This window comes from Microtus pennsylvanicus, chromosome 15 (genome assembly GCF_037038515.1).
Source record: "Microtus pennsylvanicus isolate mMicPen1 chromosome 15, mMicPen1.hap1, whole genome shotgun sequence".
Taxonomy (NCBI): domain Eukaryota; kingdom Metazoa; phylum Chordata; class Mammalia; order Rodentia; family Cricetidae; genus Microtus; species Microtus pennsylvanicus.
The window spans coordinates 56,014,438-56,041,220 of record NC_134593.1 but is presented as its reverse complement, the minus strand read 5'-3'; the positions used below and the strand labels follow the sequence as shown (position 1 = coordinate 56,041,220).

The following is a 26,783-nucleotide window of genomic DNA, read 5'->3' as shown; positions in this document are numbered from 1 at the left end:
TCTCTGGCTCAGACTTTCGCTGCCTCTCAGTGTATCTCTTCCTGGATGCCCACAGGCTGCTGGTGCTCTGTGTGACTCTGATGAGAGGCATCATTTCTCCCGTGATGTGTCCTCCTCTTGGGCATGCTCTGTGCCTGAGTCCCATCATGTTAGAGAAGTCAGGGTTGTCTTTGGCTTCACAGACAGAATCTCTTGTTACCAGGTTTGGGGTATTTTAATTTTGCACTGACTATTCCTCTTATGGAGACCCTGATGATTTTATTTTTAACCACTTAAAAGACCTCTTGAGTAGTTTCTCTGCCTTTAATCTTTATTTTCTTTCATTTTAATTTTTGAGACTGAGTCTCACTATGTAGACCGGGCTTGCAGCTTTTCTGCTCCAGCTTCCCAAGGGCTAGGAACACAGGTATGTACCACCATCACTCGGATTCTTGTCATTTTATCCATGAAAGCAATCTCTTTAAAACACAGAGCTTTTCTTTTTCTTTTTTGAGACAGGGTCTGTATAGCACAGTCTAGTCTCACACTCACAATGGACCCCCTGTCTCAGCTTCTTAGGTACAAGGATCACAAGCACCAGTCACCACAATCAGCCCGCAGATTATTAAAAGTTTGTCTTATTCCACAGAATTATAACGCAAAGTAAAGATTTTTATTTCTGGCTTTTCCATATTTATAATGTGTGTTGATTATAATATTTATCACCATTATTTTTATTGTTCTCCCTTCTTTTTTTTTCCTTTCTAACATACCTTTGTTTTACATTTTGATTTAATTTAATTTTTAGCAGTGCTGGGGTGGAACCCAGGTCCTGATGCACGGCAGGCAAAGGCTCTACCGAGTGAGCACACATCCTCAGCCTAAAACACAAATCTCACACTTGCATAAATAAACCCCTCAAAGGCTTCCCACCGCTTGTAGAAGTGTTCTCAAAATAGGTGGTTCTTGGGCAAGCGCCTCAGAGCCTTGAAGACTTGACAAATAGAAGATTTCTGGCTCTTTCCCAGACTCATTCTCTCAGGGCCCGCTGGCAGTGCAGCCTGTAGACGGGTGTTCCAATCGTGACTCTCAGTTGAGTGATTAGATAAGCACTCTGAAATGAAGTGGGTATTCTTCTCATCGTCTCTCCAGACCCACCTCTTTCTTGTGTAATCTCTCCAAGTTCCCCAGAGATCGCTGCTGTGTTATTTATTTACCGTGCTGCGGGTTAAATCCAGGTGTGGGGCTTGCATTTATCCCTGGGCTGTGCCCCCAGCTCTGTCCTGCTGTGTTTTCTGTCTAACCACAGGGATGAACAACTCCCCTGGGGTCCTTGCCACAGATCCTTCCGCCCAGGCTACCTTCCCTGCCTGCATATTGCTGATGGCCCCTTCCGCTGGCCATCTTAGGCTCCCAGTTTTACAATAAGGCATCTTGGCAGCTTTAGTCTCCAGACTCAGTCATTTGCACCCCCTCAAAGCGTCCCACACTCTCCTGCGTACCCTTTTCAGTCCTTACAACATCGTCCTGAGTTTCTTTCTTCTTCTCTAGCTTTTCAGCTTTTCAGCTGGTCCCGTGTACCAGCCGCCTTTCCGTTCCCAGGTCTGGGTACAACTTCTGCGCTGCAGTAAATGTTCCTTAGGAGTGTACCACAGCGAATGAAATTAAAGTGTAACCGTGTGGCAGTACAGGGTACACAGAACCGCAGAGAGAGGGGTTGCACAACTGCTTGGAAGACCCCAGAAGAGGTCCCAGGATGCACGACAGCATGTCGAGATGTTGAGAGAAAATGACCAGGAGAAATGCATAAGGTGGAGCCGAGCAGAAAAGGTGCTGCTGGCTGAGCGAGCTTCCGGGGAGAGTGGAGACCCTTGGTATAGTTCCACCCAGGTGACCTGAGGGTGGCCTTGGTGACGCTGGAGGAAGGGAGATACAGGACTCCCACATCAAGCTAAAAGGGCTCTTTCAGTCCCATAGTACTCGAGAACTCAGGGAAACAGTGCCACCTACTGTAAGCACTCAGGTGACTTCCCACCCACTGAGTGCAAGGAACTGGGCGACAGGCAGGACACCGCGTTTCCAGTTAAAATTTCTCTTAGTGGCAAATGAAAAATGTACAAAGAGCAGAAATGAATGTTAATGAAATTCGTGGCAAATTGTTGTCACAAAGTGCTTATAAAAGGGTCCCATTCTTATAAAAACAGAGTGGAGAGACAGATCACAAAACTAGAGCAAATATTCTAAGCCATAGCGTGGCAGGGGTCTGATGTCCAAGATACACAAGGAACTCAAGCTATCTATCAGCAAGAAAATGTGTAATAAAATCGGCAAGTGACCTTGACAGGCGTTTCTCAAAAGGAAACATACGAGTGGCCAATAGATCCCTGGAAAAAAATAGCCTACATCTCTAAGGGTCAGAGCAGTGAAGATTACGACCCCAGGGAGGGGTCACCTCGTTCATATTAGATGGGCTGCCGTCTAAGAGGAAAACTGTCAGTGAGGTTGTGGCAAACGGTGCCTCTGTCTTCGTGAAGCCACTCAAGATTGGCCAGACATTCTGGAAAACAGTAAAAGTTTCTTTAAAAAAACAAACAAACAAACCCCTAAAATAATATTACTACACGAGTGTGTGGTGTCTTACTTTTAGGTTTATGATCAAAAGAATTGAAATCAGTATTCAAAGGCATGTATGCACGCACACATTTATCAAGCACTACTGACAACAGCCGCCATATAAAAGCAGTCTGTGTCTACCAGCTGATACATAGAGAAAAACTGGGACTGGATAGATGACTAGGCAGTTAAGAGAGCTTGCTGCTCTTCCAGAGGACCCAACTGGTTTCCAACATCCACAGGTGCCTAGAATTCCCACTCCAGGGCCTCCGGTGCCCTCTTCTGGCCTCTGACATATTATTAATTATGACAGCTTGACCTTTAGCTTAGACTTGTTCCCTGTTTCTATTGACCTACATTCTGCCACATGGCTCTTTACCTCTCCTGCCTTCTGCACATCCAACTTCCTCAGTGTCTCGCTGGCATCTCCTCACATGCTTGAATTCTAACCCCGAGTCCTTTTCTCTCCCTGGAAGTCCCGCCTAGTCTCTCATGCCTAGCTCTTGGCCATTCAGCTCTTTATTAAACCAATCAGATGCCTTAGGCAGGCAAGGAAGAACAGCAAGACCTCTTCACATAGTGTGGTCAAATGTCCCACAACATGGAGTGAAGCAGCAGTGAGGAATGAGGCCTTTGTGTTCTAGTCCAGTTTTCCTTCCCTTCCCTAGCCTCCCTTGGCAAGCCGCTGACCCAGCATCCAGTTAGAAAGGGACTACTTGCTAGTCGTCCATTTGCTAATGGAAGTGGAGCTCTTTTTTCCCCGCCCCTTGGTCTGGGGGAAGAGGCAGGTGCCTCGGGACCTGGGGCATTCTTCTGAGGTGTGAGAAAGGATAACAGGGAACCATGCACTGTGAGGAAAAGCTACAATCGGCAGCACAGAATAGGAATTCCTGGGCCCCCAAGAAGAGACTGAGATGAGAGGGGGGCATTAGCAGCCACCAAAGGGCCAGGCAGTCCTGGAAAGGGATTAGGCAGCAATGCAGATTATGCAGCAAGTCCACGTGTTTATATTATGACACCTCAGCCATCCCTAAACACACATGACACCTAGCAACGGCATCAACTAAACACACATGTACACCTAGCAACGGCATCAACTAAACACACATGTACACCTAGCAACGGCATCAACTAAACACACATGTACACCCAGAGGCCACATCAAACAGCAAAGTGGAACTCATTTGGATCTGAAGAGACTGTCCCTCTTCAGGGCTGGTAGATGTTGACGTTGTAAGTCATCCGCCCTGAAGAAGAGAATTTGCTCAGAGTAGAGTCTGCTAACCTTGGTTGCCATTGTTACAAAGCAGAAAAGTGAGTGTGAGTGTGTGTGTGTGTGTGTGTGTGTAGGCAAGTTAAATATGTTACTGAAACATTCTGTGTGCTACCTGTTTCTTTTTCCTCTTCTTTTTCAACTTATTCTTTGAGCCCCTCTTTCATGCTTGTGTGTGTGGCATATACATGTGTGCACACGTGTGTATGTGAGTGTGCTTGCCGTGGGTTTGCACGTGGAGACATGGGTTGACACTGAAATGTCTTTTGCAATCCCTTTCCCATCTTTTTAAAAACTAAAAATAATTTTTCATGTAATATATTCTGATCACATACAATATATTCTGATCACACATGCCATATATTCTGATCACATACAATATATTCTAATCACACATACACTATATTTTGATCACACATACATTATATTCTGATCACACATGTAATATATTTTGGTCACACATACAATATATTCTGATCACACATGCAATATATTCTAATCACACATGTAATATATTCTGATCACTCATACACTATATTCTGATCACACATGCAATACATTCTGATCATGGTTTTCCCTACCACCTTACTTGCATGCGTTCTTTCTCTCTCTTTAGAAAAAAAGAAAAATAACAAAGAAAGCACAAGAACCACACACACAACAGACCCATAAAAATAAAAAATCGGAAATCGTAGGATACAATCAAAAGAGCAGTAAGACCAAACATGCCCCCAGACAAAGCAATACAAAACAAAAAGTCTACAGAAATGCCACTGAGTTCATTTTGTCTTGGCCCTCTACGGCTGGGCATGGGGCCTGCCCATGGATGTGGTTAATATTCCCAGTGACTCCACTGTAGAAAATCAATTTTTCTCTGCAAGCAGCTTCTGCCCCGGACTCCTCCTCATGCTTTACTAGGCAGCATTTGGAGGAAACAAAGTCACAGGAAATTATAGACAGAGGCCTCTACCTCTAACACCGGAAGTCCCTACGGTGGGTGTTGCCTTTGAGATGGGCGGATTGCAGCTGACCTGCGAGTCTGGGAGCTGAGCAGCCTGGACAAAAGGGTCTGGCGAGGAGGGAGGGGCACCTTTTGTTTTCAGGGGGAGGGGCATGGAGTAAGCATCTCATTAGCAGATTTGAAGGAGTGTATTTTTTTCACTGTCTTTTCAGATTAAGGCCCTAACTTATTTGTAGTTTTGAGAGAGGGAAGGATCACTTGGTGTGTGTGTGTGTGTGTGTGTGTGTGTGTGTGTGTGTGTGTATGTACAGGCATGGGCTGATAAAGTAGTTGCAGGCAGAATCAAATATCACAGTTTTGTCCCTTCATATCAGGGCTATAAGGACAGATGACCCATGGATTTTACCCATTAATGGTTTATTAAAAAATTACTTACCACCTTGAATGTAAACAAAACCGTAAACTATATAATTAACTAGTTTCTACCATAAAAATTTAAAGATGTTCGGTTATTAACTTAGTGCTTGTCCAGCATACGCAAAATCCTGTCACGTGCTTGGCATCTGCTGCTGGGGCTCGAGAGCCTTGCAGTAGCTGCAGTATTCCAGTGAAATCCGGAGAGCGACACCTTTGCTCGAGCGAGCCGGCCTCTGCAATACAGACCTCTTAAACTAAATCACGTCATCTAACAGGCACCTTTAATGACTTCCACCTGCGCATTTTCCCCAGCCGGAGTTCCTGCACCTGGAAAGACTTGGGGAATTCAAGTTCTTTTCTGAATTCCCGTATACATTTTTATCTGGACATAGGCAAGGACATAAAGTACGTTAGCTCTGAGCAAGTAGTTGACATGATAAATATCCATCGCAGTAATTGCGGACACCAACACAGATGCTTGGGATTCAGTATTTTAATGTAATTGAAACAGTTCAGACTTTCTTTTAATTCTCTGGTGACTGTCGTTAATAACATTGACCACTAGGTGGCACTCTTCCTCCACCATGTGTGATTTAAGCCTCAAGTGAGGGGAGTGCAATTCTAGCCTTTTCTCTTTTGGCTTTGACTTAAAACACAGGTATGGAGTCAGACGCGCTAGGAACCCTGATCGCTCTTTGGGCTGACGAGAGAGGGGGACTTGATTGGGGGAGGGGGAGGGAAATGGGAGGCGGTGGCGGGGAAGAGACAGAAATCTTTAATAAATAAATTAAAGAAACCCACAAGTATGGCTATTTTGCTTATTCAGTCACTATTACAGCCATCCAGTACTTGGAGAGTGGCTGACCAAGCTCTCAATATTTTGTAGAAAGTGAACTTATAGCTGCCCTCCATCTTTCATTTTAGAAGACTAGAGATTAATGCCCTAGTTGTTGTATATTTTATTTAATCATTTTATTTCATAAACGAATGATCCAGAAAAGCCAATGGCTTGTAATTGCATTGCAATTGCTTGTAAGGAGACAGCTACTAGGAGACACGATCTCACTGCACACTCCCTAATCCTGCGGCCCTTACACTCTTTCTGCTCCTCTTCCACAACGTTCCAGAGCCTTAGGTGAGGGAGCGAGGGTCTTACAGATGTCTCCACTGGGACTGGACCTGACAACTCTGCATTTTGATTGGCTGTGGTTTTCTGTGGTGGTCTCTGTCCGTTACAAAGAGAAGTTTCCTTGGTGAGAGGTGAAGAATACATAGGACATGCAAGTAGCAGCCTATGGACTCAACAGGTTGTGTTCAGGAACACTTACGCGTATAAAAACACATATCTGATTGCAATAACAGTGAGGGGAAAAGGAGGCCAAGGATTTGAAGGGCAGTGGGAGGGGTTTATGGGAGAGTTTGGGGGCGGGGAAAGGAAGGGAGAAACGTTGTAATTAACAGACATTCTCAAAAATAAACAACGACAGAAAGGAAGGCAGTTAACACACCCACAATCTCTCTTCAAATGGGTTGCATATCGAAACATCTAAATACTATCACTTGCGGGATAGTAAAAACCCCTGATTCTAAGTTATTTGTTATAGTGTATCATCCATAACTATTAACGTTATGACATCCATTTATGAAGGATGAATGTATGGAATCTGTTCGTTGTTCCTCACAAATGCTCAAAATAGTTTGGAAGCAACCGAGAGACGGTGACTCCTGTTTAGCCTGCCTGGAGCCGTCTCTGCACCCCTCTGCTGGGAATGAACAGTGAACATGTCTGAACACGAAGAAAACAAAAAACTGCTTTCATACTTACGTCTACTGGGTTCATTTGGGAAGTAATTTATAAATTTTTCCCAAGCGATCTGATTTTTAAATTCAGAGATGCTAAATGTTGAAACTTCAAAATACAACAGGAAATAAAGAAGTTTCATAACTTGTTATTTAAAATTTGAAACCAGTTAACAGAGCACATCAGTTAACTTTCGTTGAGCACGATCGTTGTTTCAGACGCAAATATGAAATGAAACAACTAGTTTATGGAAATTTCAGGTTTAGGAAACTTCTGGTTTGAATGTGGCTTCTCCCTGGGATTCGTGCTGGAGGCTCAGTACCAGGTGCACTGATATTAAGAGGCCTGAAACTTATAGATTGTGGGGGTCTACTGAGAAGTAGTTGGGTCATCAGGCAAACTCCCCAGGAAGCGACTGGTGCAGCTGTCCTGAGACCTCAGGGGCTCCTCTTTAGAGTGTTCTGTGAACCAACGACATCCCTAGAGGCTGCCTTTCTTCACCGGCTGCTCTTTCCTTCCTGGCTACTCTGTTATGTGTAAAGGAGCCAAGGGATCCTTAGCAGAGGCCAAAGACAGGGGACTGAGCAATCTCAGACCTTGATCTCCCGCAATGAGATCCAGAAAACACTCGTATTAGGGTTTCTACTCCTGTGGTGAAAGGCAACTTGGGAAGAAAAGGGTTTACTTATTTATCTATTTACCTTACCGTTTTTAGGTACATCACCGAGGGAAGCCAAGACAGGAACCCAGGGCAGGAACCTAGAGGTCTAAGAGCAGGAGCTGATGCAGAGGTCATGAGGGGGTGCTGCCTGCTGGCTTGTTTCCCTGACTTTCTCAGCCTGCTTATAGAACCCAGGACCACCAGGCCAGGAGTGGCACCACTCACAATGGACTGGGTCCTTCCCCATCAATCCTTAATTCAGAAAACACCTACAGCCTGATTTTATAGAGGTAGTTTCTATTTATTTATTTATTTATGCTTATCTAAAGAATAGAGGTAGTTTCTTAGTTGAGGTTCCCTCCTCTCAGATGACTTTAGCTCATGCCAAATTGACATAAAACCAGCCCGTACAACCTCTTTCTTATTAATATCTGGCCTAGTGGGTTTTGCTACAGTAATAGAAAAGAATGCAGTGTGGCTAGCAAGGACAAGAGCAGGTGGGACTCAGAAACAGAAATTGCACAGTTATTGCTCATGGGGTCACCTTTCATTGGGGTCTGATGACCGATGTGAACATGTGGATCTTCGAGGGACTTTTACACACCTCACATTTAGGTGAAAATATTTTGCTGTCACTAGACATGTAGCTGAACCTGACAATGACTTTTCTGTTCTTTGCCTGCCATGCCTCCAAGAACATTGTCCTCCCCACCTTCATAGATATGTGCACCATAGGACCCCATGACGGGGCCAGTCACTAAGCTTTGGCTATTGAGATTAGTATGATGATCTTGGATCAAACTTATAGAACAGGTAAGGGATACATGCCTTCCTCCCAGGTGTCAGTGCAGGTCACAGTCATGTGTGGTGACACCTAGTTTGACTTATTCTAATTGTGTCAAAAGAAAGGGAGGGAGGGATATAGAGCTTACACCTTTTTTCCTCCTGTATGTTGGGTCTAGTTTCCCAATTAAGACATCTGGAGCAAGGCCCTACTTTTAATTAGAACTCTGGAAGTAAGAAATTTATCTTTAGGCAGACAGAAATAGAGATACTGTAATGACCAGGTCTAGCAACAGGACCCTTTTCACACAAACAGGAGTACAAGCCACCAACAGAAGCTGCTTTTGAAGGTCGAAAGAGAATTTAAGTGAAAGGAGTATTGATTAGTCCAGGGAAGCTGAAAAGGCTTTGCTCTCTTGGCAGACTCTAAGCTGCGGGATGCAGACATGTATTCTTAATAAAGGAGGCTAACGGGGCACTGAAATAGACAGAGGGGTGGGAAAGGATCCTTCCATTATCCTCTCTCGGCTAGAAACCCCACTGGATGCCCTATTGGCTCCCTGAACTCCTCCTTTGAGGAGAAAGGCATATCCCTGAGTAACCTGGAGTCTGTAGTACTATTTTGAGGAAGCCACGCTCTGCCCTCGTTTCCCTCACAGCTAGAGTGTATTCCATCATTTTAATAACTCCCCTGTCTACCCCTTGGCTCACTCCCTCTGGGAAACCCAAATCTTAGCTTCTCCTGAGTTTCTGAGAACATCGCTGGAGGAAACACCAACAGTCTTTTGATGTTCTTGCATGGCAGGGGTTTTCATCGCCTTACCTGTGGCACAGGCTCGGAGCTCAGTCTTCTCTCCCGGGCATCTGAAGCATTGCCTGGAAACGCCGAAAGCCCCAATGCATGCTGGTAAATATTTAGGGCTCTGATGGAACATTCACGGATAATTGTTTGGTTAGTTGAAACTGCTGTCTAACTAGGGCCAACATTTAACTGTCAAATAAAAAAATAGGCAGTGCTTATTTGAAACTTATTGATAAGTATTGGATCCCCAGTTATCGGGAATCCTCCACCAATGCATTAAGCCAATCAAGCCGAATTATTAAGTCCAGGTTTAATAATTAGAACAAAGCAACTCCGGGGTGATTCTTGGAAAGGCAGGGGAGAAAAATCACACCGCGGGTCTGAGGACCAGGTCTTAAATACCATGCAGGCGTGGTCTTGGGCAGCTCTTGGGGAGGCGCTGAGCCTTGGTGGGTTCTGGAGAGAGCAGCTCCAGGGAGCTGCTGTTTGGCATGCTGAGGGCAGGGTTTGGAATGGGGCTCTGAGCTGAAGGTCCCCAACACATGTATCAATCAATGTGTCAATATAAATATTTTAATGATATACAGATTAAGCGGGATGAATATGCATTCATAACATCACTCCATCATCATCATCATCATCATCATCATCATCATCATCATCATCATCATCATCAGGCAAATTCCATGCTACATAAAGGAAAAACTCAGACGAGGTCATTTTCTGAAACAGAAAAATATTTTTCTTCAACTATTATTTGTTGGTTGCAAAGTACAGTATTTATAAACAGAGGATTGTCTGCTGCAAGATGTGTCTAGGGTCTGCAGCTTCTCCCCAGCACAGGAAAACTGTTTGCCTGAGCTATAGCTTTGTCTCCAGCACTCACACAGGACCTGCACTTGATCTGAGCCAGGACTTGAGAAGAGATTACACTGTGTTTCCCTTCCACACAGAAGGCACTCAACACATGGACCACGAGAGCATCCCCCAGTTCCTGGAGCAGCTTAGCAGAGTGAGAAGAAGGAATCTGATAGGTTCAGGAGAAAGGCTCAGACAACAGACAGGTACCACACCCTTGACAACAGTAACCACCCACCCTCGAGTGTTTTAAGGGCATCTGGTCTTAGACGGTTTGAGGTGGGATAGACTTCTAGACTATCCGGTGTACTGGCAGTGACAATTTCTGAAATAAACAAAAGCTTCTTGTCTCTGTCTGTAGTACGCACGTCTCCACCTCTGTGATCAAATATTTACAAACCCGTGCGAATGCACAGCGCTGGTCTCCATGGCCCTGGGGCCGATGAAATAGAGGGCTGATGAAAAATCTGGCTACTTTAAGCTTTAAAAATTGATGTTTCTTTTTAAAGCATGTTTGGGTTTTCAGAAAGACTGCCCAGAAAGTGGGGAGTGGTCATTTACTATTTCCATCCTTTGCCTGGTAAAATGACTCTAAGATTATGTTGTTTAAAATAAATGTCAGGTAAGGGGTGCTACTTATCAGTCATCCTGTGTCTGGAACTGTATGTGAAAGGGAGGTTGGTCCCCCGGAATTGGTACGGGACACATACAGATGCCAGATTCTCAGCACAAAGGAGATTTATTAGCCTGGAGGGGAAAGCAGGTGGGGAGGGAGTCTGCGAAGATGACAGCAGTAAGCACAGGCAAGCAAGGAAAGAGTGTCTCTTCCGGAGTGGGAGTTTCAGGGAAAGGGAGGAGTCTCTGCGAGGGGGAGTTGGTAAATTCTAATTAGACGTATTGGCCAAATAATGGATTTTGATTCGTAGAGCTTGGTGTTTTGTCTCAGGAATGAGTCAGTGACCAAATAAGGGACTGCATCTTGGGGGCTAGCTTCAGGAACGTAACAGTTTTTAGCAAGGGAGAGGAAAAGGGGTAAAAGGGCAAAGCCTGCAATGTTTGCAGTGATCAGGCCTGTGTTTGCCACCCTTGGTCTTCTAGAGACCCTCCAGTGCTTCAGCTTTGATCTATTAAAACTGGCTTTGCTTTGAATAATTCCCAAAGGTTAAATGCTGTTGTAGAGCTGGGGAGATGGCTTAGCCCACACAGTGTTTGCTATGCAAGCATTCAGACTTGAAGTCAGATCCCTGATAACTACACAAAAAGCTGGGCACGTTGGTGGTGCCCACCTGCAACCCTAATATTGGGGATGCAGAACTAGGGGGATCCCTGGAGCTTTCTGGCCAGTTAGTTTAGCCAATCAGTGAGCTCCAGGTTCAGTGAGACTCTATCATGGAAAAATAAGGTGAGGAATGATAGAGGAAGACACTCAAATATACACACACGTGTATGTACTCCTGCACATACATGAACATATGTGCACATACCAAAACCCAGACATGAATATGCATATGTGCATGCACCACACTGGTGTACAAAATAACAATAAAATGCTGTTGTGTATAGTATGTGTTGTGCATAGTATATAATATATTTAGTATTGTTATATTTGTAACATTGTATGAGTGCTATATTGTGTTGGTTTAATGAACTGACAGTCTTGGATCATACATCCCATTCCTGGCTTACAGGGAGTAAGTTGCTTCCCAGTGATAATTGCATGTGATTCATGAAATCTTGGTGGCCTCTGATATTGCTACTTTCTCACCTTTGTACAAAATGTGTGTGTGTGTGTCTGTTTCAGGGTACATTGCAGCAAGGCACGCATGTCATTCAAGGCATGCCAGAGGTCAACTTTTGGGAGTTCTTTTCCTTCTGTCACATGGTTTCTGGTGGTCAAACTAAGCTTGTCAGGGTAGGCAGTATCAGCGCTGCCCAGTACTCTTCTCATGGGCCAAGGACTCGTGGTGGTCCATCCATGACTCCCAGCAGTTTGAGGACATAGCGGGTGTGCCATAGATATTCAGATTCATAGATATTCATAGATATTGTTGAACACATGTGGAGAGGGCCAGAGAGCTTCTGCGTTGTTGGCATCTCTCCAGGAGCATCTGCTGCAGCCATCAGAAATTAGTTTCTTTCACAGTGTGCATGTGTATTCTTTCTCTTTTGGAGCCAGGGCAGCTTGCGTGCAGTGTGGAAAGGCCACAGTTGTTTGGAGGGTGCCTTTGCTGCCTCTCGGCTTGATTCTCCATCATTTTCCAGCCAAGGACCCAGATAAGACAGAGAGAAAGCCGTTGACTTTGGATTGTGAAGGCTCCTGACGTCTTCATGAATCAGATACAGCAGAATGAACCACTTTGTGTTATCTCAGGAGTTGGAGAAGATAAGCATTGTTGCTAAAATGTAACATACAACAGAGTTGAGAACATTTAAACAAATCTTCTTGATATTTTAGCTTTTAAGTGAAGTCAGGAAAAGAATACAGGACCACGGAACTGCAAAGTACATGCTTTGCCTGTCTATATTTGACTCTAAAAGACACCACGTATTTTCTCAGAATAAGTCATACTGAATAATAGAAATGGAAGGTTTAACATCCTTTAAGGCCATTTCTTTCACTGTAAAATATTATGGCACATTTCTGCAGTAACTGGAAAGCAACTTGGGGAAAGGATTTTTCCATCCATAATTATACCAAACAAATGATCGTACAATTACATAAAATGTTAACCATTGTAGTCTAGCCAGTGGCTTGGCTTCTCATCCAAACCTCACAATAAAATGTGCAGACTTCCTGGAACCACATATTAAAACCTCAGCAGTTGAATCAGGCCTTCATCCTTCTCTTTGAGTAACTTAAACTCGGTCTTACTCAGCATGTCAGAGAACTCCAGGGAGGAGATCTCTAAAACCCAATGTCAAAAGGTGACTACCTGATAATCGTCACCCTGGCTTCAGACCCACGAAATTGCCTTTGTTCTCGTTCAATTTTGGGCATGTGAGACTATCTCGCAGCGAGGCGACCCTGTTTTAGAGTCTTATAAAAAGAGATCACAGCACTGAGCATAAAGCAACAGTACAACATTTGCGTGTAAAATGCTTTTGAAGGAATGTCCTACCCCGATGTAATTCTGGCTTCTCTCAGATAGGTGTGTGGGCTCCAGGGTGGCTGTTTGGAGTGTCATTCAGCTGTGAGGTTTGACATGGGTGTTGAGGGGTGTGGCCGCACTGAAGATGGAGTCTGGGAGCTGCAGATCATCAGTTTGAACGACATAAGCCAGACTCAGACAAACAGCACATGCTGGCTCTCACTAATGAGCTCTAGATTCTTTTTTTTAGGTACATAAGATTGTTCCTAGGTGTATGGCATGAACATAGGTGGGGACTAGGAGCGAAGGTGACTGCAGGGACAGGAAAAGTGGGCCCACAGGGGAAGGGTCTGGAGTGAATGCAGTCAAAATGCATACTCTACTTAAAAGTATTGTCTGCGTGAAATCCAGTGATATAGCGAATATAAAACAAACCAAACCAACATACGACAACAGAAATGAAGTCAGGGCTTATCAGTCAGGGCTTGATCTCAGCTCTGGGAGAGGCAATTTGTGTTCCGATGATACTTGAAGGACGCCTGAACTCATCTAAGCTTTCAAAGATTGCTTTCCCTCATTTGTAGCTCAGGCCGAATGACTCTTCCCCAAACTATTGCGAACATATGTGAACCTGACTACAGGGAGGCACTGAAGACACAAAAGGACTTGGTCTGAAATTCCAGAATCACTGTGTGTGTGTTGTGTTATGTGTGTGTGGTGTATGTTGTGTGTGGTGTGTATGTGGCAGCGTGTGTTTATGGTGTGTGGTGTGTGCACGTGTATGGTGTGTGTAGTATTTGTGTGTGTGGTGTGTGCACGTGTATGTTGTGTGTTGTGTGTGTGTGTGGTGTGAGTGTGGGTAGTATTTGTGTGTGTGGTGTGTGTGTGGTGTGTGCACGTGTGTGTGGTGTGTTGTGTGTGTTGTGTGGTGTGTGCGTGTGTATGGTGTGTGTGTGGTGTGTGCACGTGTGTGTGGTGTGTTGTGTGTGTGTGTGGTGTGAGTGTGGGTATGTGTTTAGTTATTCTAGTGCCAAGCTTGATGTTTAAAGCCACAAGTCAAATGCACTTGTTCAGTTTTATGAGCCTCGGGAGACCAGCAGATATTGCTTGTGTTTGAAGACCAGAGCCTGGATCTCAGCAGTTTCACACACCCACTTTATCCTTGTCGAGAGTTAATGAGATCAGAATAAACCAAACAAACACTTCCAGAGTCCAGTGCTTTGCAGATCACGGTGATATATTAGAGCGCCAGAAATAAACCACACTCATTGTCACGGAGGCCAGAGTCGAGATGACCGTGTCTCTCCTCCACCTGTATCTCCTCTCTCTGTGAGGAGGACTGTCTCATGGGTAGAAGGAACGAGAACCAAGGACCTAACTTCTACTCCCATCCTTCCAAGGGACTACACTGGAAACCTCACTGGAGGGCACCAACCATAGGCTTTAGAAGAGCGGTACTAATACCACCGCTGTCTCTAAGTGGAGCCGCACTAAGACATCTTTCCAAGATACCTAACCTCCCTTTGCCTTGGGTTTAATGTCTGCAAAGTGGCAAAATCATAGAAACTATAGCATAACACGAATAAAGCACTCATTTAAGAGGCTGTGAGCTGAGGGTTGAAAAGCAGAGTCTAAAGCCAGACTCCTGGTTCAAATATCAGTGCAATTATTTACATGCTGTGTTATCTAGGGAAGGCAAATGAACCTCTCCCTGTTTCAGTCTGTTAGCTCCCCACTGGGCAAACACAACGCTGTAACACAGAACCGCTACCGTGGCAATTAAATGAGTTCATGTCTCTGTTGCCATATAAACAGGACTGATATGTGTTGAGGGCTAGGGAAACACTCACTATTATATAAACGGTTTCTGGAAATGTTTTAAATATCAGTTGTAAAGAAAACAAAAAAATCTGATACTTTGTTTCTCTGTTTGGTTCTATTAAATATAAAATACTAGATATAAAAACACCAACCCACAGTGATAATATTATAACGTTGGGAGACTCTTTGTTTCCTAGTAACTTAGCAATCTCTTTCACATGATATTCTCTTTGAAGATTAGATATTGGTGTATTTAAATCAAATCTTAATTAAGATCGATGCTTCCTCATTTACTTAAACCCAATGCCATTTAATTAATCCCTGCACCCAATTCTTTCCTCCCTCTGAATGTTAAAGTCAATGAATTTTTTAAAACAGAGAGGATTTACACGTACTTGAAGGATGTTAAATGCAACCAACATTTGTTCAGGACAATTTCTGATCCTGTCTCTCCTGCTCCTTCCTCTCGGCATCCATTCTACTGCCTCTGCCATTCATGAATTCATCCAGTATTTATTGAGCAGACTTGTCAGGCATCATGATAAGTGGTGGGAAACAATGGTTGTGACACTTGAATGGTGTTTTACGGCTTGCAGATCATCTTCGCATATATTAAACTCATTCAGTCCTCAGAGGCACTCACTTCATCTCGCTCCAGTTATTCCTTCCCTTTTAGCTCCGCATTTCCCTTAATGTTCCTGCCCTTAAATCATGGCCGAGCGTTTTCTAAGTGCTTTGGTGGGTTGAGGTGGGGGTGGAGAACACAGGTTGGAAAAGCCTAAGATGAGATTGTAGGTTAGAAATGTTATTAGTATCTTATACTTTAGTTTCAAGGTCGAAGTTCTTCCAAGGTGTGCTCACTTTTACTTAGAAAAGAGCCAAGATCACATGAAAAAGAACAGTGACCATCGGGGCATCCTTTGCTGGGGAATGCCTTGAACCTAAACATAGGGAGGATACTTTCGCAAATCCTTCTGGGTCTCCATCCAGCCTGGTGTGTTTAACATCCCGGATGCTCTAAAGAGCTATGGCCCACTTTCCTCCCAGACATACCCAGGCCAATAGATCCAAGCATCCAAGCTATTACGTTTTGTGATACTAACCTACCTCTCTGTCTGGGGGACCCCTCCAGCAGCACAGGGCTTTGGTAGGAATCTACAGAGTTGGCAAAGCTAAATTTTTCTATCTGGGGTGTGTGTGTGGGGTGGGGGTTAAGAAAAATGGCAACTCACAGACTCTCTTGATGTTTTGCTTTTTCTCCTCCTCCTCCTCCTTTTCCTTCTTTCTTTTTTCTTTATTCTCTCTCTTTTATCTCATGTTGTTTAACAGCTTAGATACCCCAAAGGAATCTTCCAGGCAGGACAAGAGTCAAAACAGTTGCAATCCCTTTCTCAAGTGAATGATTAGAGGTAAAACCATGATTTTCATCTCCTTCACATGGAGTAAACATTTTATGTATTACAGGTGAAAAACAAATGATCCCAAGAATCCACACACATTCATACCCAAGCAACTTGTTATAGATTAACCGTGTGGGCAAATGAGGCGTTCTTCTCAGGTCTTTTACTGACATGTGGCATTTTGCAGTTACAAAGAAAGGGCCAACTACTTTATTACTTATCTTGGAAGGTAATCTTATAAGGAATCTTAAAGAAATTATGAACTTAAACTTTTATATATAAAAAAGAATAAGTCAGCTCTACTTAGATCTTTAGGGTGCATAAATAATTCATAAATAATTTTTTACATCAGGATATTGAGGACATAAATGGGTATAAGGAATTGATCATCACGATCATCACCTTTGGTCATCAACCAAACCCAGCAAGGAGAGTATGTCAGCCAGTATTAACTGGTTCTTCATGGTTCTTGTTCCTTCGTCTTAAAGAGCTCTGCATTCAAGTATGTGTGTTTTTCTAAAACTTTAGATTGTCTTCTTGGGGTTTTCACCTTAAAGTTATTTAACAAAAACATCTTAGTCTAACTTTGTTATTTTTCAAAGCTTTGTTTCAGCTGTGATGCACTCCGAGGCCTGTAGGAGGCGCCAATGGCTGCCCGAGGCCTGCAGGAGGCGCCAATGGCTGCCCGAGGCCTGCAGGAGGCGCAGCAACTCTCACTTTCCGTTTGTAACCAGTGACTATGTCAAGGACACTTTGGTGTTTACAGCACACAAGTGGGTGGCACAGCGCAGAAACTTGTCCTGAGAGGCACCCAGACCCCTTGGGCTTGTTTAACATCTACCTAGACTGCTACTATTCTAGAATGTGCTATGGCTTTCTCTTTTCAGATCCCCTGTCGTTTCTACAGTGACACCTTTCCCAGACAGTCTACATAAGGTGTTATCCTCACATTTGTTCATTTATTTAATTTCACGAATTGTTTTTGTGATGTTCATTACTACTTGAACAGTGTGTGTGTGTGTGTGTGTGTGTGTGTGTGTGTGTGCTATAAACTCTAAGAGGGCAGTGATTATTTTTAACACACTTCCTGGAACACAGTGGTAGACCTTGAAGGAATATTGATGGACTAAGTGAATGAACAACATATTTATCAGATAACTACAAAACCCCAACTGTGTTCTAGATACTAGGGATACAGTAATGAATGAAGCTGACCAACATCCCAAAACCCTTTGGATCTTACATTCTGACACAGGGAAAGAGACTTTCATCAAATAAGGCAGGGAAGGGGAGGCTGCCAGAAGGGAGCTGAGCATCATCACACAGGGTGATGGAGAAAAGGGACCTGGGGAAGATAAGAAGAGAAGCAGTGTAGACAGTGGAGGGGGAGGATGGGCCATTTAGGCAAAGAGAAAAAGAAGGACCAAGAGTCTGTGTGGTCAAACCCAGCACACTATTTGCAAAGTGTTGATGCATGGGCCAGAGAAGCAGGAGGGGGTCAGACAGAAGCATGCAGTCTTCCAGGTCACTCGGAGGACTTGGTTTCACTCTTGGGTGATCTGGGGAGGTACTGGAGGGTTCTGAGCCGAGCGACGCACCCAATATAGGGTCTGACTCGATCCTCCTTTTCGTCCAGTGATAAAAGACTAACGGGTGCTGGCATAGAAGCCCAGGGGAAGCCCAGGCAGTGATCCAAGCAGGAGGAGATGCTGGTGTGATCCAGAGAGGGGGCAGGGCACAGAGGCGGTAGAATCCTCAAGATAGGAAGGATCCTGAAAGGAGACCTGACGGAATCTACAGAAACAATGAACGAAAGTAATGACCCAGTTGTGAGAAGGTGACACAGAAGTCTTTGCTTACAGAAATTTACAGAAAAGAGCCAGTCTTGTCAGGCCTCAGACGCTGATGTAACAGATTCTCTACTGGGACTTGGAGTTCTTGGGTCAACCTATCATTTATCCCAAAGAACAGTACAAAAAAGATGAAATATATTCAGTACCAAAAATCCGCGCGTGCAATTAAGCAGCCTGATCTGGGTCTTGATCTTATTTCAGCTCGCTGACACGAGTGCAGTAATTGTTCGGCAGACATAAACATTTCACAAAATGAAAATGACAGTCGTCCGTGAGAAGACTACCAAGCCCATCAAACTTGCACAGGGGGTAAAGATCATTATCCAGAACAAAGATCTTTCCTGGCTTATTGTGATAGACAAGCTGTCCTTCAGAGTGATCTGATAACTGTTCGGATCCCCAATCCTCCGCCTCTTGGCTGTTCTGAAGGAGCCTTGGCTAGTCTTCAGCCTTGAATTCTCCAAGGCCTGACACTGAGCACACAGAACAGCGATTGTTAGCCTCATGGTTTCTGAGATTCTCCTCTACCTCGGTCTTCTGCAACCCCTTACTTGCTAAGTACCAAAACCAGCAACCACATGGCCACTCACAATTCTGGAATTTCAGAAGGACCCTAGTGCAAAGGTGGAAATCTGAAGAGAGGGATCTGTCTCATTCCTCTGCTAGACCAGGAAAGGCTTCTCTGCAGAGGCGGAGCGCTGTTGGGGGCAATTTGGGTACCACTGCAAAAGTACAGGAAGTAGGAGGCCATAGAGACCAGGGCTGGATCTAAAGGGCCTTTGGACTTACACATCCGCTTCTCTGGTGCACGGCCTTGTTATGCACAGAAGAGAAAGACGGAGGGACCCGGAAACAAGCGTTCCTGGACCTCTAGAATAGCTGTCCAAGGGCAGAAATCCAACTTCTTGTATATGTGTATTAAAATTTCAAGGAACTATAAATAAAATATTACTAAAAACTACCTTAGATTTGAATTTTCTGATGCTGTGCGATTCGCAGATGACTGAAAGGAACCCGAGGCCTCACATTCCGCTTTGCGAGGCGCTAGGTAGCCAGCATGGGGATGCAGTAAAAGCCCCACCCTTCGCCCACCCAACTTCCTCTTTCATTTTGGCTCACTGCAGTTCTATGTTGAGGTTTTCTGATAAGACTTTATGCACTCGGAAAGTAAACGATCGTAGCATCCTCGAGAAGCATTCGTGTGTGATTTCTAGGGGATTTTCGAGTATATTTTGCAGTCACATGAAAACCTTTGGTTGCTCTAGGGTTTGAGTGACTCCTACGTCCCTCCAGAGTTTGTGCCTCTTATCAGAACTTCCAGAGGCGCGGGGATCCTCTACCGCAGCTCTCTGCACAGTTCGAAGCCGGTAGGTCTAGGGGGCGCTAGGTCTCATGCTATCAAGCCTTTCCCACTCTGCCAGAAAGTTTCCGACCCCTTCTGGAGTCCCCGGGTGCCGGCTGTGGTGGGCCGAGAAGGGGACCCCAGATGATCTCTTAAGAGAACAGCCTTCTGGGGAAGCGCCGAGGCTCTGACCCAACTGCGGAAGAGGAAGGAGAGCTGGGTCCCGGCGCAGGAGGGTGGTGACAGTCTGGTCGCCCCCCGGAGCGTGCGGGTCAGGGTGGAGCCTGCAGCCCCGAGCCGCGTCAGCGTTTAGCGTGTAAATCCATTCCCCGCTCCTCCTCCTCCCTTCCCCCCGCCCGAGCCCTCCCCGCCCCGGGAGCGAGCTCAGCGGCTCCGCAGCCGCCCACGCCTCCTGCGCGCCGCGGCGCCCGAGCGAGCGGCTCTACTTAAGCGGCGCGCGGGCCGCGACCCGCCACTCGCCTGGAGCGCGCGGGCGAGCCGGGCGCAGCGCACGGGGCTCTCGTGGGCGCATAGCTGCGCGCTCGCACAGCACGGCTCTCGCTGGCTGCGGCCGCCTGAGTGCAGGGCTCCCGGGATAAAAGCAGCTGCTGCTCCCGGTCGCGCCCCCGCTCCCTGTCACTGGCCCATCCTGGCCACTTCTTTGGCCATGGCTCTGGCGGACAGCACCCGAGGATTACCCAACGGGGGTGGAGGCGGGGGTGGCAGCGGCTCGTCGTCCTCCTCGGCAGAGCCGCCGCTCTTCCCGGACATCGTGGAGCTGAACGTGGGGGGCCAGGTGTATGTGACCCGGCGCTGCACCGTGGTCTCGGTCCCCGACTCGCTGCTCTGGCGTATGTTCACTCAGCAGCAGCCGCAGGAGCTGGCCCGGGACAGCAAAGGCCGCTTCTTTCTGGATCGGGACGGCTTCCTCTTCCGCTACATCCTGGATTACCTGCGGGACTTGCAGCTCGTGCTGCCCGACTACTTCCCCGAGCGCAGCCGGCTGCAGCGCGAGGCCGAGTACTTCGAGCTGCCGGAGCTCGTGCGTCGCCTCGGGGCGCCCCAGCAGCCGGGTCCCGGGCCACCGCACTCGCGCCGCGGGGTTCTCAAGGATGGCTCGCTGGGCGACGAGCTGCAGCCGCTGGGCTACTCGGAGACCGAGCCGCACGAGGGCGCCTCGGCCGGGGCTCCGTCGCCCACGCTGGAGCTGGCTAGCCGCAGCCCGTCCGGGGGCGCGGCGGGCCCCCTGCTCACGCCGTCCCAGTCTTTGGACGGCAGCCGGCGCTCCGGCTACATCACCATCGGTTACCGCGGCTCCTACACCATCGGGCGCGACGCCCAGGCGGACGCCAAGTTCCGGCGGGTGGCGCGCATCACGGTGTGCGGCAAGACGTCGCTGGCCAAGGAGGTGTTTGGGGACACCCTGAATGAAAGCCGGGACCCGGACCGGCCTCCGGAGCGCTACACCTCGCGCTATTACCTCAAGTTCAACTTCCTAGAGCAGGCCTTCGATAAGCTGTCCGAGTCGGGCTTCCACATGGTGGCGTGCAGCTCCACTGGCACCTGCGCCTTTGCTAGCAGCACCGACCAGAGCGAGGACAAGATCTGGACCAGCTACACCGAGTACGTCTTCTGCAGGGAGTGAGCTCCCCAGACCCCTTGCCGTTCCTGTGCCCGCTCCCTTCCTCCACAGGGGACCACGGGGTTATAGATGCCCTAGCCCCCTTCCCCTCCTTTCTTCTGCTCCCCACCCTGGCCACCCCCGCCCCGAATAGCTCGCCCAGACCCGTCAGCTCCCCACTTGAGAATCTGCAGTCACAAATTTTCTGGCCTTCTTTGGACCCCGCTGACCAAGAGTGCTCCATTCACCTATGCGTCCTCTACTCCTGGCCTCCAACTACCCTTCCCCCAGACTGTATTTGAGTCGAGATCTAGTGGCGGGCAGTGCGGGCTCAAAGTCACCAAGTACCTGGAAAGGACTGAATTGTTCAGAACTGGATTGGGCAGTGTCAGCGTGCAGTGCGGAAGAGGCTCTGAAATCTAGAGTCCTTTGACTCCATAGAGGTTTCAGAGCTCAGAACTGAGAGCGCTGTGTACACAGATAGTGTTCAAAAGGTTATTACAGACTTGATCCTCATTAGGAAGATAAAGTTTCAGACTATTGAGTGGAAGACTGTACTGGAATTAAGACCCCCATGGAGGCAGTTCAGAGACTGTAAATAAAGTAATTTTTTTTAAAGTTACAGGTAGAAAAAAAGTAAATCCTAGTACTGGTAACTGGAGAGGATTCTATTTCCCCCACACAATAGTTCTCCTGTGGCTTAAAATTGTAGAAAGCGATCTTCCTGCCTGCGGAGGCGCCCTTTCTCGTCAGCTGTTTGCTGGAGCTTTTAAGTTTTATTGGTTAAGGCTGCACTTGTAGGCAAGGAGCAGGGAGCAGGAGGCGAGGCTGCCCAGGCCCCCAGCGCTGCAGGACTCACCTGGCAGTAGTAGCCCAGAGCACTTAGGTCTAGGACTAGTGGGAGGGTTGGGGGAGGGAGGATGGAGGGGAGGAAGGGCGGGGAGGGGGCGAGGACATACTCATTTATTATTTGAAAGTTGGAAGTCTGTACCATCCATTTGAGTCGATGCACATTTTAAAAAAGATATCAAACAGTATGTGTAAACAAGATCAGCAAAAGGCCCACTTTCAGCTGCAAGTTTATCAAGCTCTTTTGAGTCCTACACTTTAAGTTGCTAATACTTGTATAACCTAACCAAAGAGTTAACCTAGTAGAGTTTTAGTGGTTTGACCGTTTATTTTCTTGTTGATTATATTTCCTTATTTTATAGCCTATTTACTTAAGCGAAGTAGGTTTGCTTTTAGCTACTTAGACTTAAGATCTCTTATTATTATTGTTGTTGTTGTTTTTCTAAGCCCAGCAAGTGTGAACTGCTGGGCTGTTCGGAAACCCCGAGCCACGCCATTTCTTTCTGCGTTTGTTTGGCCTTTCAGTGGACTCTTTTCACGTGACAGAGCTGAAGATGAACAGAGGCACCCGGAGCCGCCCATCCGTAGATAGCTGGAAAGGGAAATGTTTGTAAACGAAGGCCACGAAGTACTTCAGTGTGAGCCAAGCAATAACGTGGTGGTGTTTTAGGTAAATGCAGCAGCAGCAGCAGCAGCAGCAGCAGCAGCAGCAGCAGCAGCAGCAGCAGCAGCAGCAGCAGCAGCAGGAGACCTTATGCTCACATGGAATGAATCCTAGTGTGTGTCCTGTGTACACCACAGCCCGAGGGAGGCGAATCAGCTGCTTCCTGCCGAGCGGCATCCTTTGAATTATCTGTGAGATGGAGAAGCCTTTTTGTGTGTGTGTGTTTCATCATCTTTCTCCGAAATATGTTCTTAAAGATTTTGTAAGAGTCGTTTTAAGTGATTCAATTAGTGCCGTTTCCCTGTCTTTTTAAACATGAACCTTGTACTGTACTTCACTGTGTTCTTGGCAGATGTTGCGAATCGGGACAGTTTATTCTCTGACTCATGTGATCCAATCTGTACATACCATATATAAGCATTTTACACGAATCATTTAGTTTTTTAATTCATCTAATGCTGTAAAATTTACTATACTTACCCCTGGTAACTTGGATTTGATGGTGTATAAGCAAAAGCAACATGCTTTGGTGGGTTTCTTACATCCTTGTCCATGAACTTGGGTCAGGAAAACATTCATAACTGTGAGGCTGAGTTTGCTCCATACGTTTTTGCTGGGTTGTTAGTTGTATACTAATCCTATGTCAGTTAACGGTCTACCTGTATCCAAGCTATCCATATTTTTAATCCAATAATGTTTTCATTTTAATTGGAAGACATTTAAGTATTTTTTTTTTAAGAAAAAGAGAAGTTAGCTTTCTGTAGAAAGTCTTGCAGTTTTAAAAGAGGCAGCAAGGATCCAGGGAGTTGTGTTAACTTCAACGTTGAGCTCGTTTTTTTAGACAGTGGATCAGAACCTTTGTTTCAAGCCTGAAATGATCTCTGACTGTCACTCACCAGTCAAAAGTGTCATAGATTTCTCCATGCCATGGTACTCTGTTAGATCGTTTAACAAAGAAATGCATGACTAATAAAGCCCTTGGAACAGATCAAAATACGCTTGCAGATGGCAGGATGAAGTTCTGATCCCCCTCGTCAAATCTGCACAGCTTCGGGAGCCGTGAGAAAGTGCTGAATTTTTGCCTGCACTCCAGTCTCATGAATTGGATCTTGGAAAAACTGTTCAGTTGTCCCGTTAACACATAGGCATCTTTTAGTGCTTTCCACCGCACCCTGGCTGGTCTGGGAATTTCCTGTTAGGAAGAGTAAGTAGGTGGACCTCCTTCTCTGGAAGTGACTGTGCCCCCTACCGGTGAAACCAAGGCATGAAAACTGTGAACTTTTTAGCCCAAGTAGTCACATTATCCTATCGTATCACATTATGATAGGAACGTAGGATGGCAGAGTCAAGGTCGCCTGACATGGGCACTTTCCTCTGCCTGGGCTTTGGAAGAAACCTTTCAGGCTTACAAAATGTTCTTAAGTATTGGTTAGCACCTGTGAATTTGATTAGAGTACTAAATGGAACAAGGCTCTCAAGAATATCTTTGAAATGACCTGGGGGAATGTTGTAGACTATTCAGATAATTATGGCTACATTAATCTATCTGAGAGAGGCAAGAATTTGCATATGTTGATCAAATTACCATTTGATGCTGATAAATAATGGAATGACATTAGATTTAATAACTGACTTTTATAAAGAAGACTTGACAGTCATTGTGGTTGGAAAAAAATAGGTACCATGTTCCATGCTTGGTTATCAGATGCTTGATGTGTTGTTCGTTTTTTAAAAATACATGTGGATTATGAACCGCATTAATTCTAAATTTTCAGAATTGTAGAGGAAAATATTCCTTGAAGGTGTGAGAAAAATTTCCCCTTTTAATACTATTTTTATCTAGTGTTTCCTATTTAGGTTTTTCAATTAATAGCAAAGTGATAATACTAGCCCAACTTGTCTTCTTTTTAAAAACAGAATCATATATATTTTCAGTGTATGTATACCTGCTGCTTCTCTGAAGATATATATAATGTGCAAATATTCAGAGGAAACTGGCAGCATTACAACAGATCCCAATTTTTATTGTGGTTACCATGGAATGCTCTTAGTACATCAGTCATGTATGACAAAGCTTTGATAATTTTTTTAACTCTTCAAATTATGGTAAATTCCAATCTAGTATTCAAATCATTTTTGTACTCCTACATGTAAAATAAACTATAATGCAGATAGTTTGAAAAATATTGAGTGAAGGAAGTGAATTCCTTAAGAATTTCTTTTACAGTCTTAGTTACGAGTACTGTAAAATTGACATATTTTAAAAATAGTAAACTTGGTATTTTTATTGTTAAACTCTTAGTCAAGATTTTGCTTGCAGTTTTTATTATGTTTTTCATCACTACAAATCATTTAAACTTCTGGATATTCTGGATAATTGCAATCCGTCTCTTGAGTACTGAATGAAATGAAGTCTTCTTATTCCCAGGGTCTACAGGACCTGCAAGAAGTCTTCATATAGCCATAAATAAGTTATGTTGTAGTCAAAATTTCTTTGTGAGAGGTTTGGACAGTACAAATGTTATGGTATTAATGTGTGAGGATTTAAATTCTTCCCATTAAACAAAGCTGGAAGAACACCAGCAGAAGATAAACATCTGGAGTATGGTAGGAGGATGGACCAGTTGACCAAGAGTATACTGCTGTATGGTAGGAGGATGGACCAGTTGACCAAGAGTATACTGCTGTATGGTAGGAGGATGGACCAGTTGACCAAGAGTATACTGCTGTATGGTAGGAGGATGGACCAGTTGACCAAGAGTATACTGCTGTATGGTAGGAGGATGGACCAGTTGACCAAGAGTACTTGCCACTTCAAGTATTTTTCAGTTATTTTCAAGCCAGTTTTGTTTATTTCAAATGCATCTTGAAGTGTGTAGACATTAATTGTGAACTGTTACACACTATCTCTGTGACTTTACAGCCAGGTAAACTTTGGTTTAACTCTTGGGCACAGATGGTACGCATTCTCCTTCTGCCACCGTTAGTATCCATTTGATGACAAGGGATTGAAATGTTAGTCATGGCTATAAATTTTGAACATGTAAATTAAATTTTTCTGGGCATTTGCAAAATTCCTGTTTGTAATAATTATTTGGATTCTGAAATGTTGAACATGTTATTTGCTAAGCGATACATATCTCCGAGCTGTTTCTTAAAAATCTAAGGGGACGTGGAAAAGATCACACTGTCAGACTTTTCTAATGAAACATAAACCCAAGAATAAAAGCCCCTCTACATTAAGAAGAAAACAAAACACATGGGTGAAATCTTTTCAGAGGTGCTCAAACTTCGAAATTGCTTTCATCCATCCAAAGGCTTCATTTTGTTTTATCTATTCACAACCAGTTGTGTAATGGGAACACTCAATACTGGTTTTCCTGCTGTGTGTGAAGTAATGAATCATTGATTATGTGACTTGTTATGTATTCTATTAAACACTAAAGAATAAAGCATTCACTCCTTTCATTACCCCCTTTGGCTCCAGGGTGTGGATTGGCTGGGATACTGTTCTAACTTCATTTAAGGAGTTTTGGAAATGCTGCGAGTGCTTCCCACACTGCAGTAGGACTGACGGACGGTGAGCAGTGCTTCCCACACGGCTGTGGGACTGACCGATAATGAGCAAAGCTATTAGATCCGTAGATATCAACAAGTCAATTTCCAGCTGGGCCAGGCTGAATCAGGAGGCCTGTTGTCAAGAATGCGTAATAAACAGGCAGTCTGATAGTCATCTTTCACGGGATACTTCTTTAATTTCAGTCTTCGCAGCCACGGTTGTATAAGGGGTTATGATATAAATGCCCCCTTAGAGCGTAAAGGAGCAGGGTAGTGGATGCTGTAAGATTTGCCAGAAGTACAGTTCATGAAGGGGGTAAGGTCCTGAGAGTATTGGGTGGGAGCGGCTGTCTGTCTTCTGCAAGGACTATTTGCACCACTTTCTACAGCCTTTGAAGTTCCTACTTTCCAAAGAAGGCCTGGTGCCACTCAGACTAG

At 45.2% G+C, this 26,783-nt stretch overlaps 1 protein-coding gene across 2 annotated transcripts; it reads left to right on the top strand.

Annotated features, from left to right (window-relative positions):
- The first annotated feature begins 20,092 nt into the window (after positions 1–20,092).
- On the top strand, positions 20,093–26,258 carry Kctd12 (potassium channel tetramerization domain containing 12). 2 transcript variants are annotated; one of them, XM_075950319.1, is made up of 2 exons: positions 20,093–22,786; positions 22,834–26,258. In XM_075950319.1, exon 1 carries the CDS (start codon positions 20,321–20,323, stop codon positions 21,296–21,298), a length of 978 nt encoding a protein of 325 aa, XP_075806434.1. In that variant the 5' UTR covers positions 20,093–20,320; the 3' UTR covers positions 21,299–22,786; positions 22,834–26,258. The 2 variants fall into 2 exon arrangements, with proteins under 2 accessions (XP_075806434.1, XP_075806435.1); XM_075950320.1 differs by having other exon boundaries at positions 22,831–26,258.
- The last annotated feature ends 525 nt before the right edge of the window (positions 26,259–26,783 follow it).

Coding starts and splice junctions, on each gene's coding strand:
- Kctd12 (XM_075950319.1), top strand. CDS start 20,321: ATGGCTCTGGCGGACAGCACCCGAGGATTACCCAACGGGGGTGGAGGC.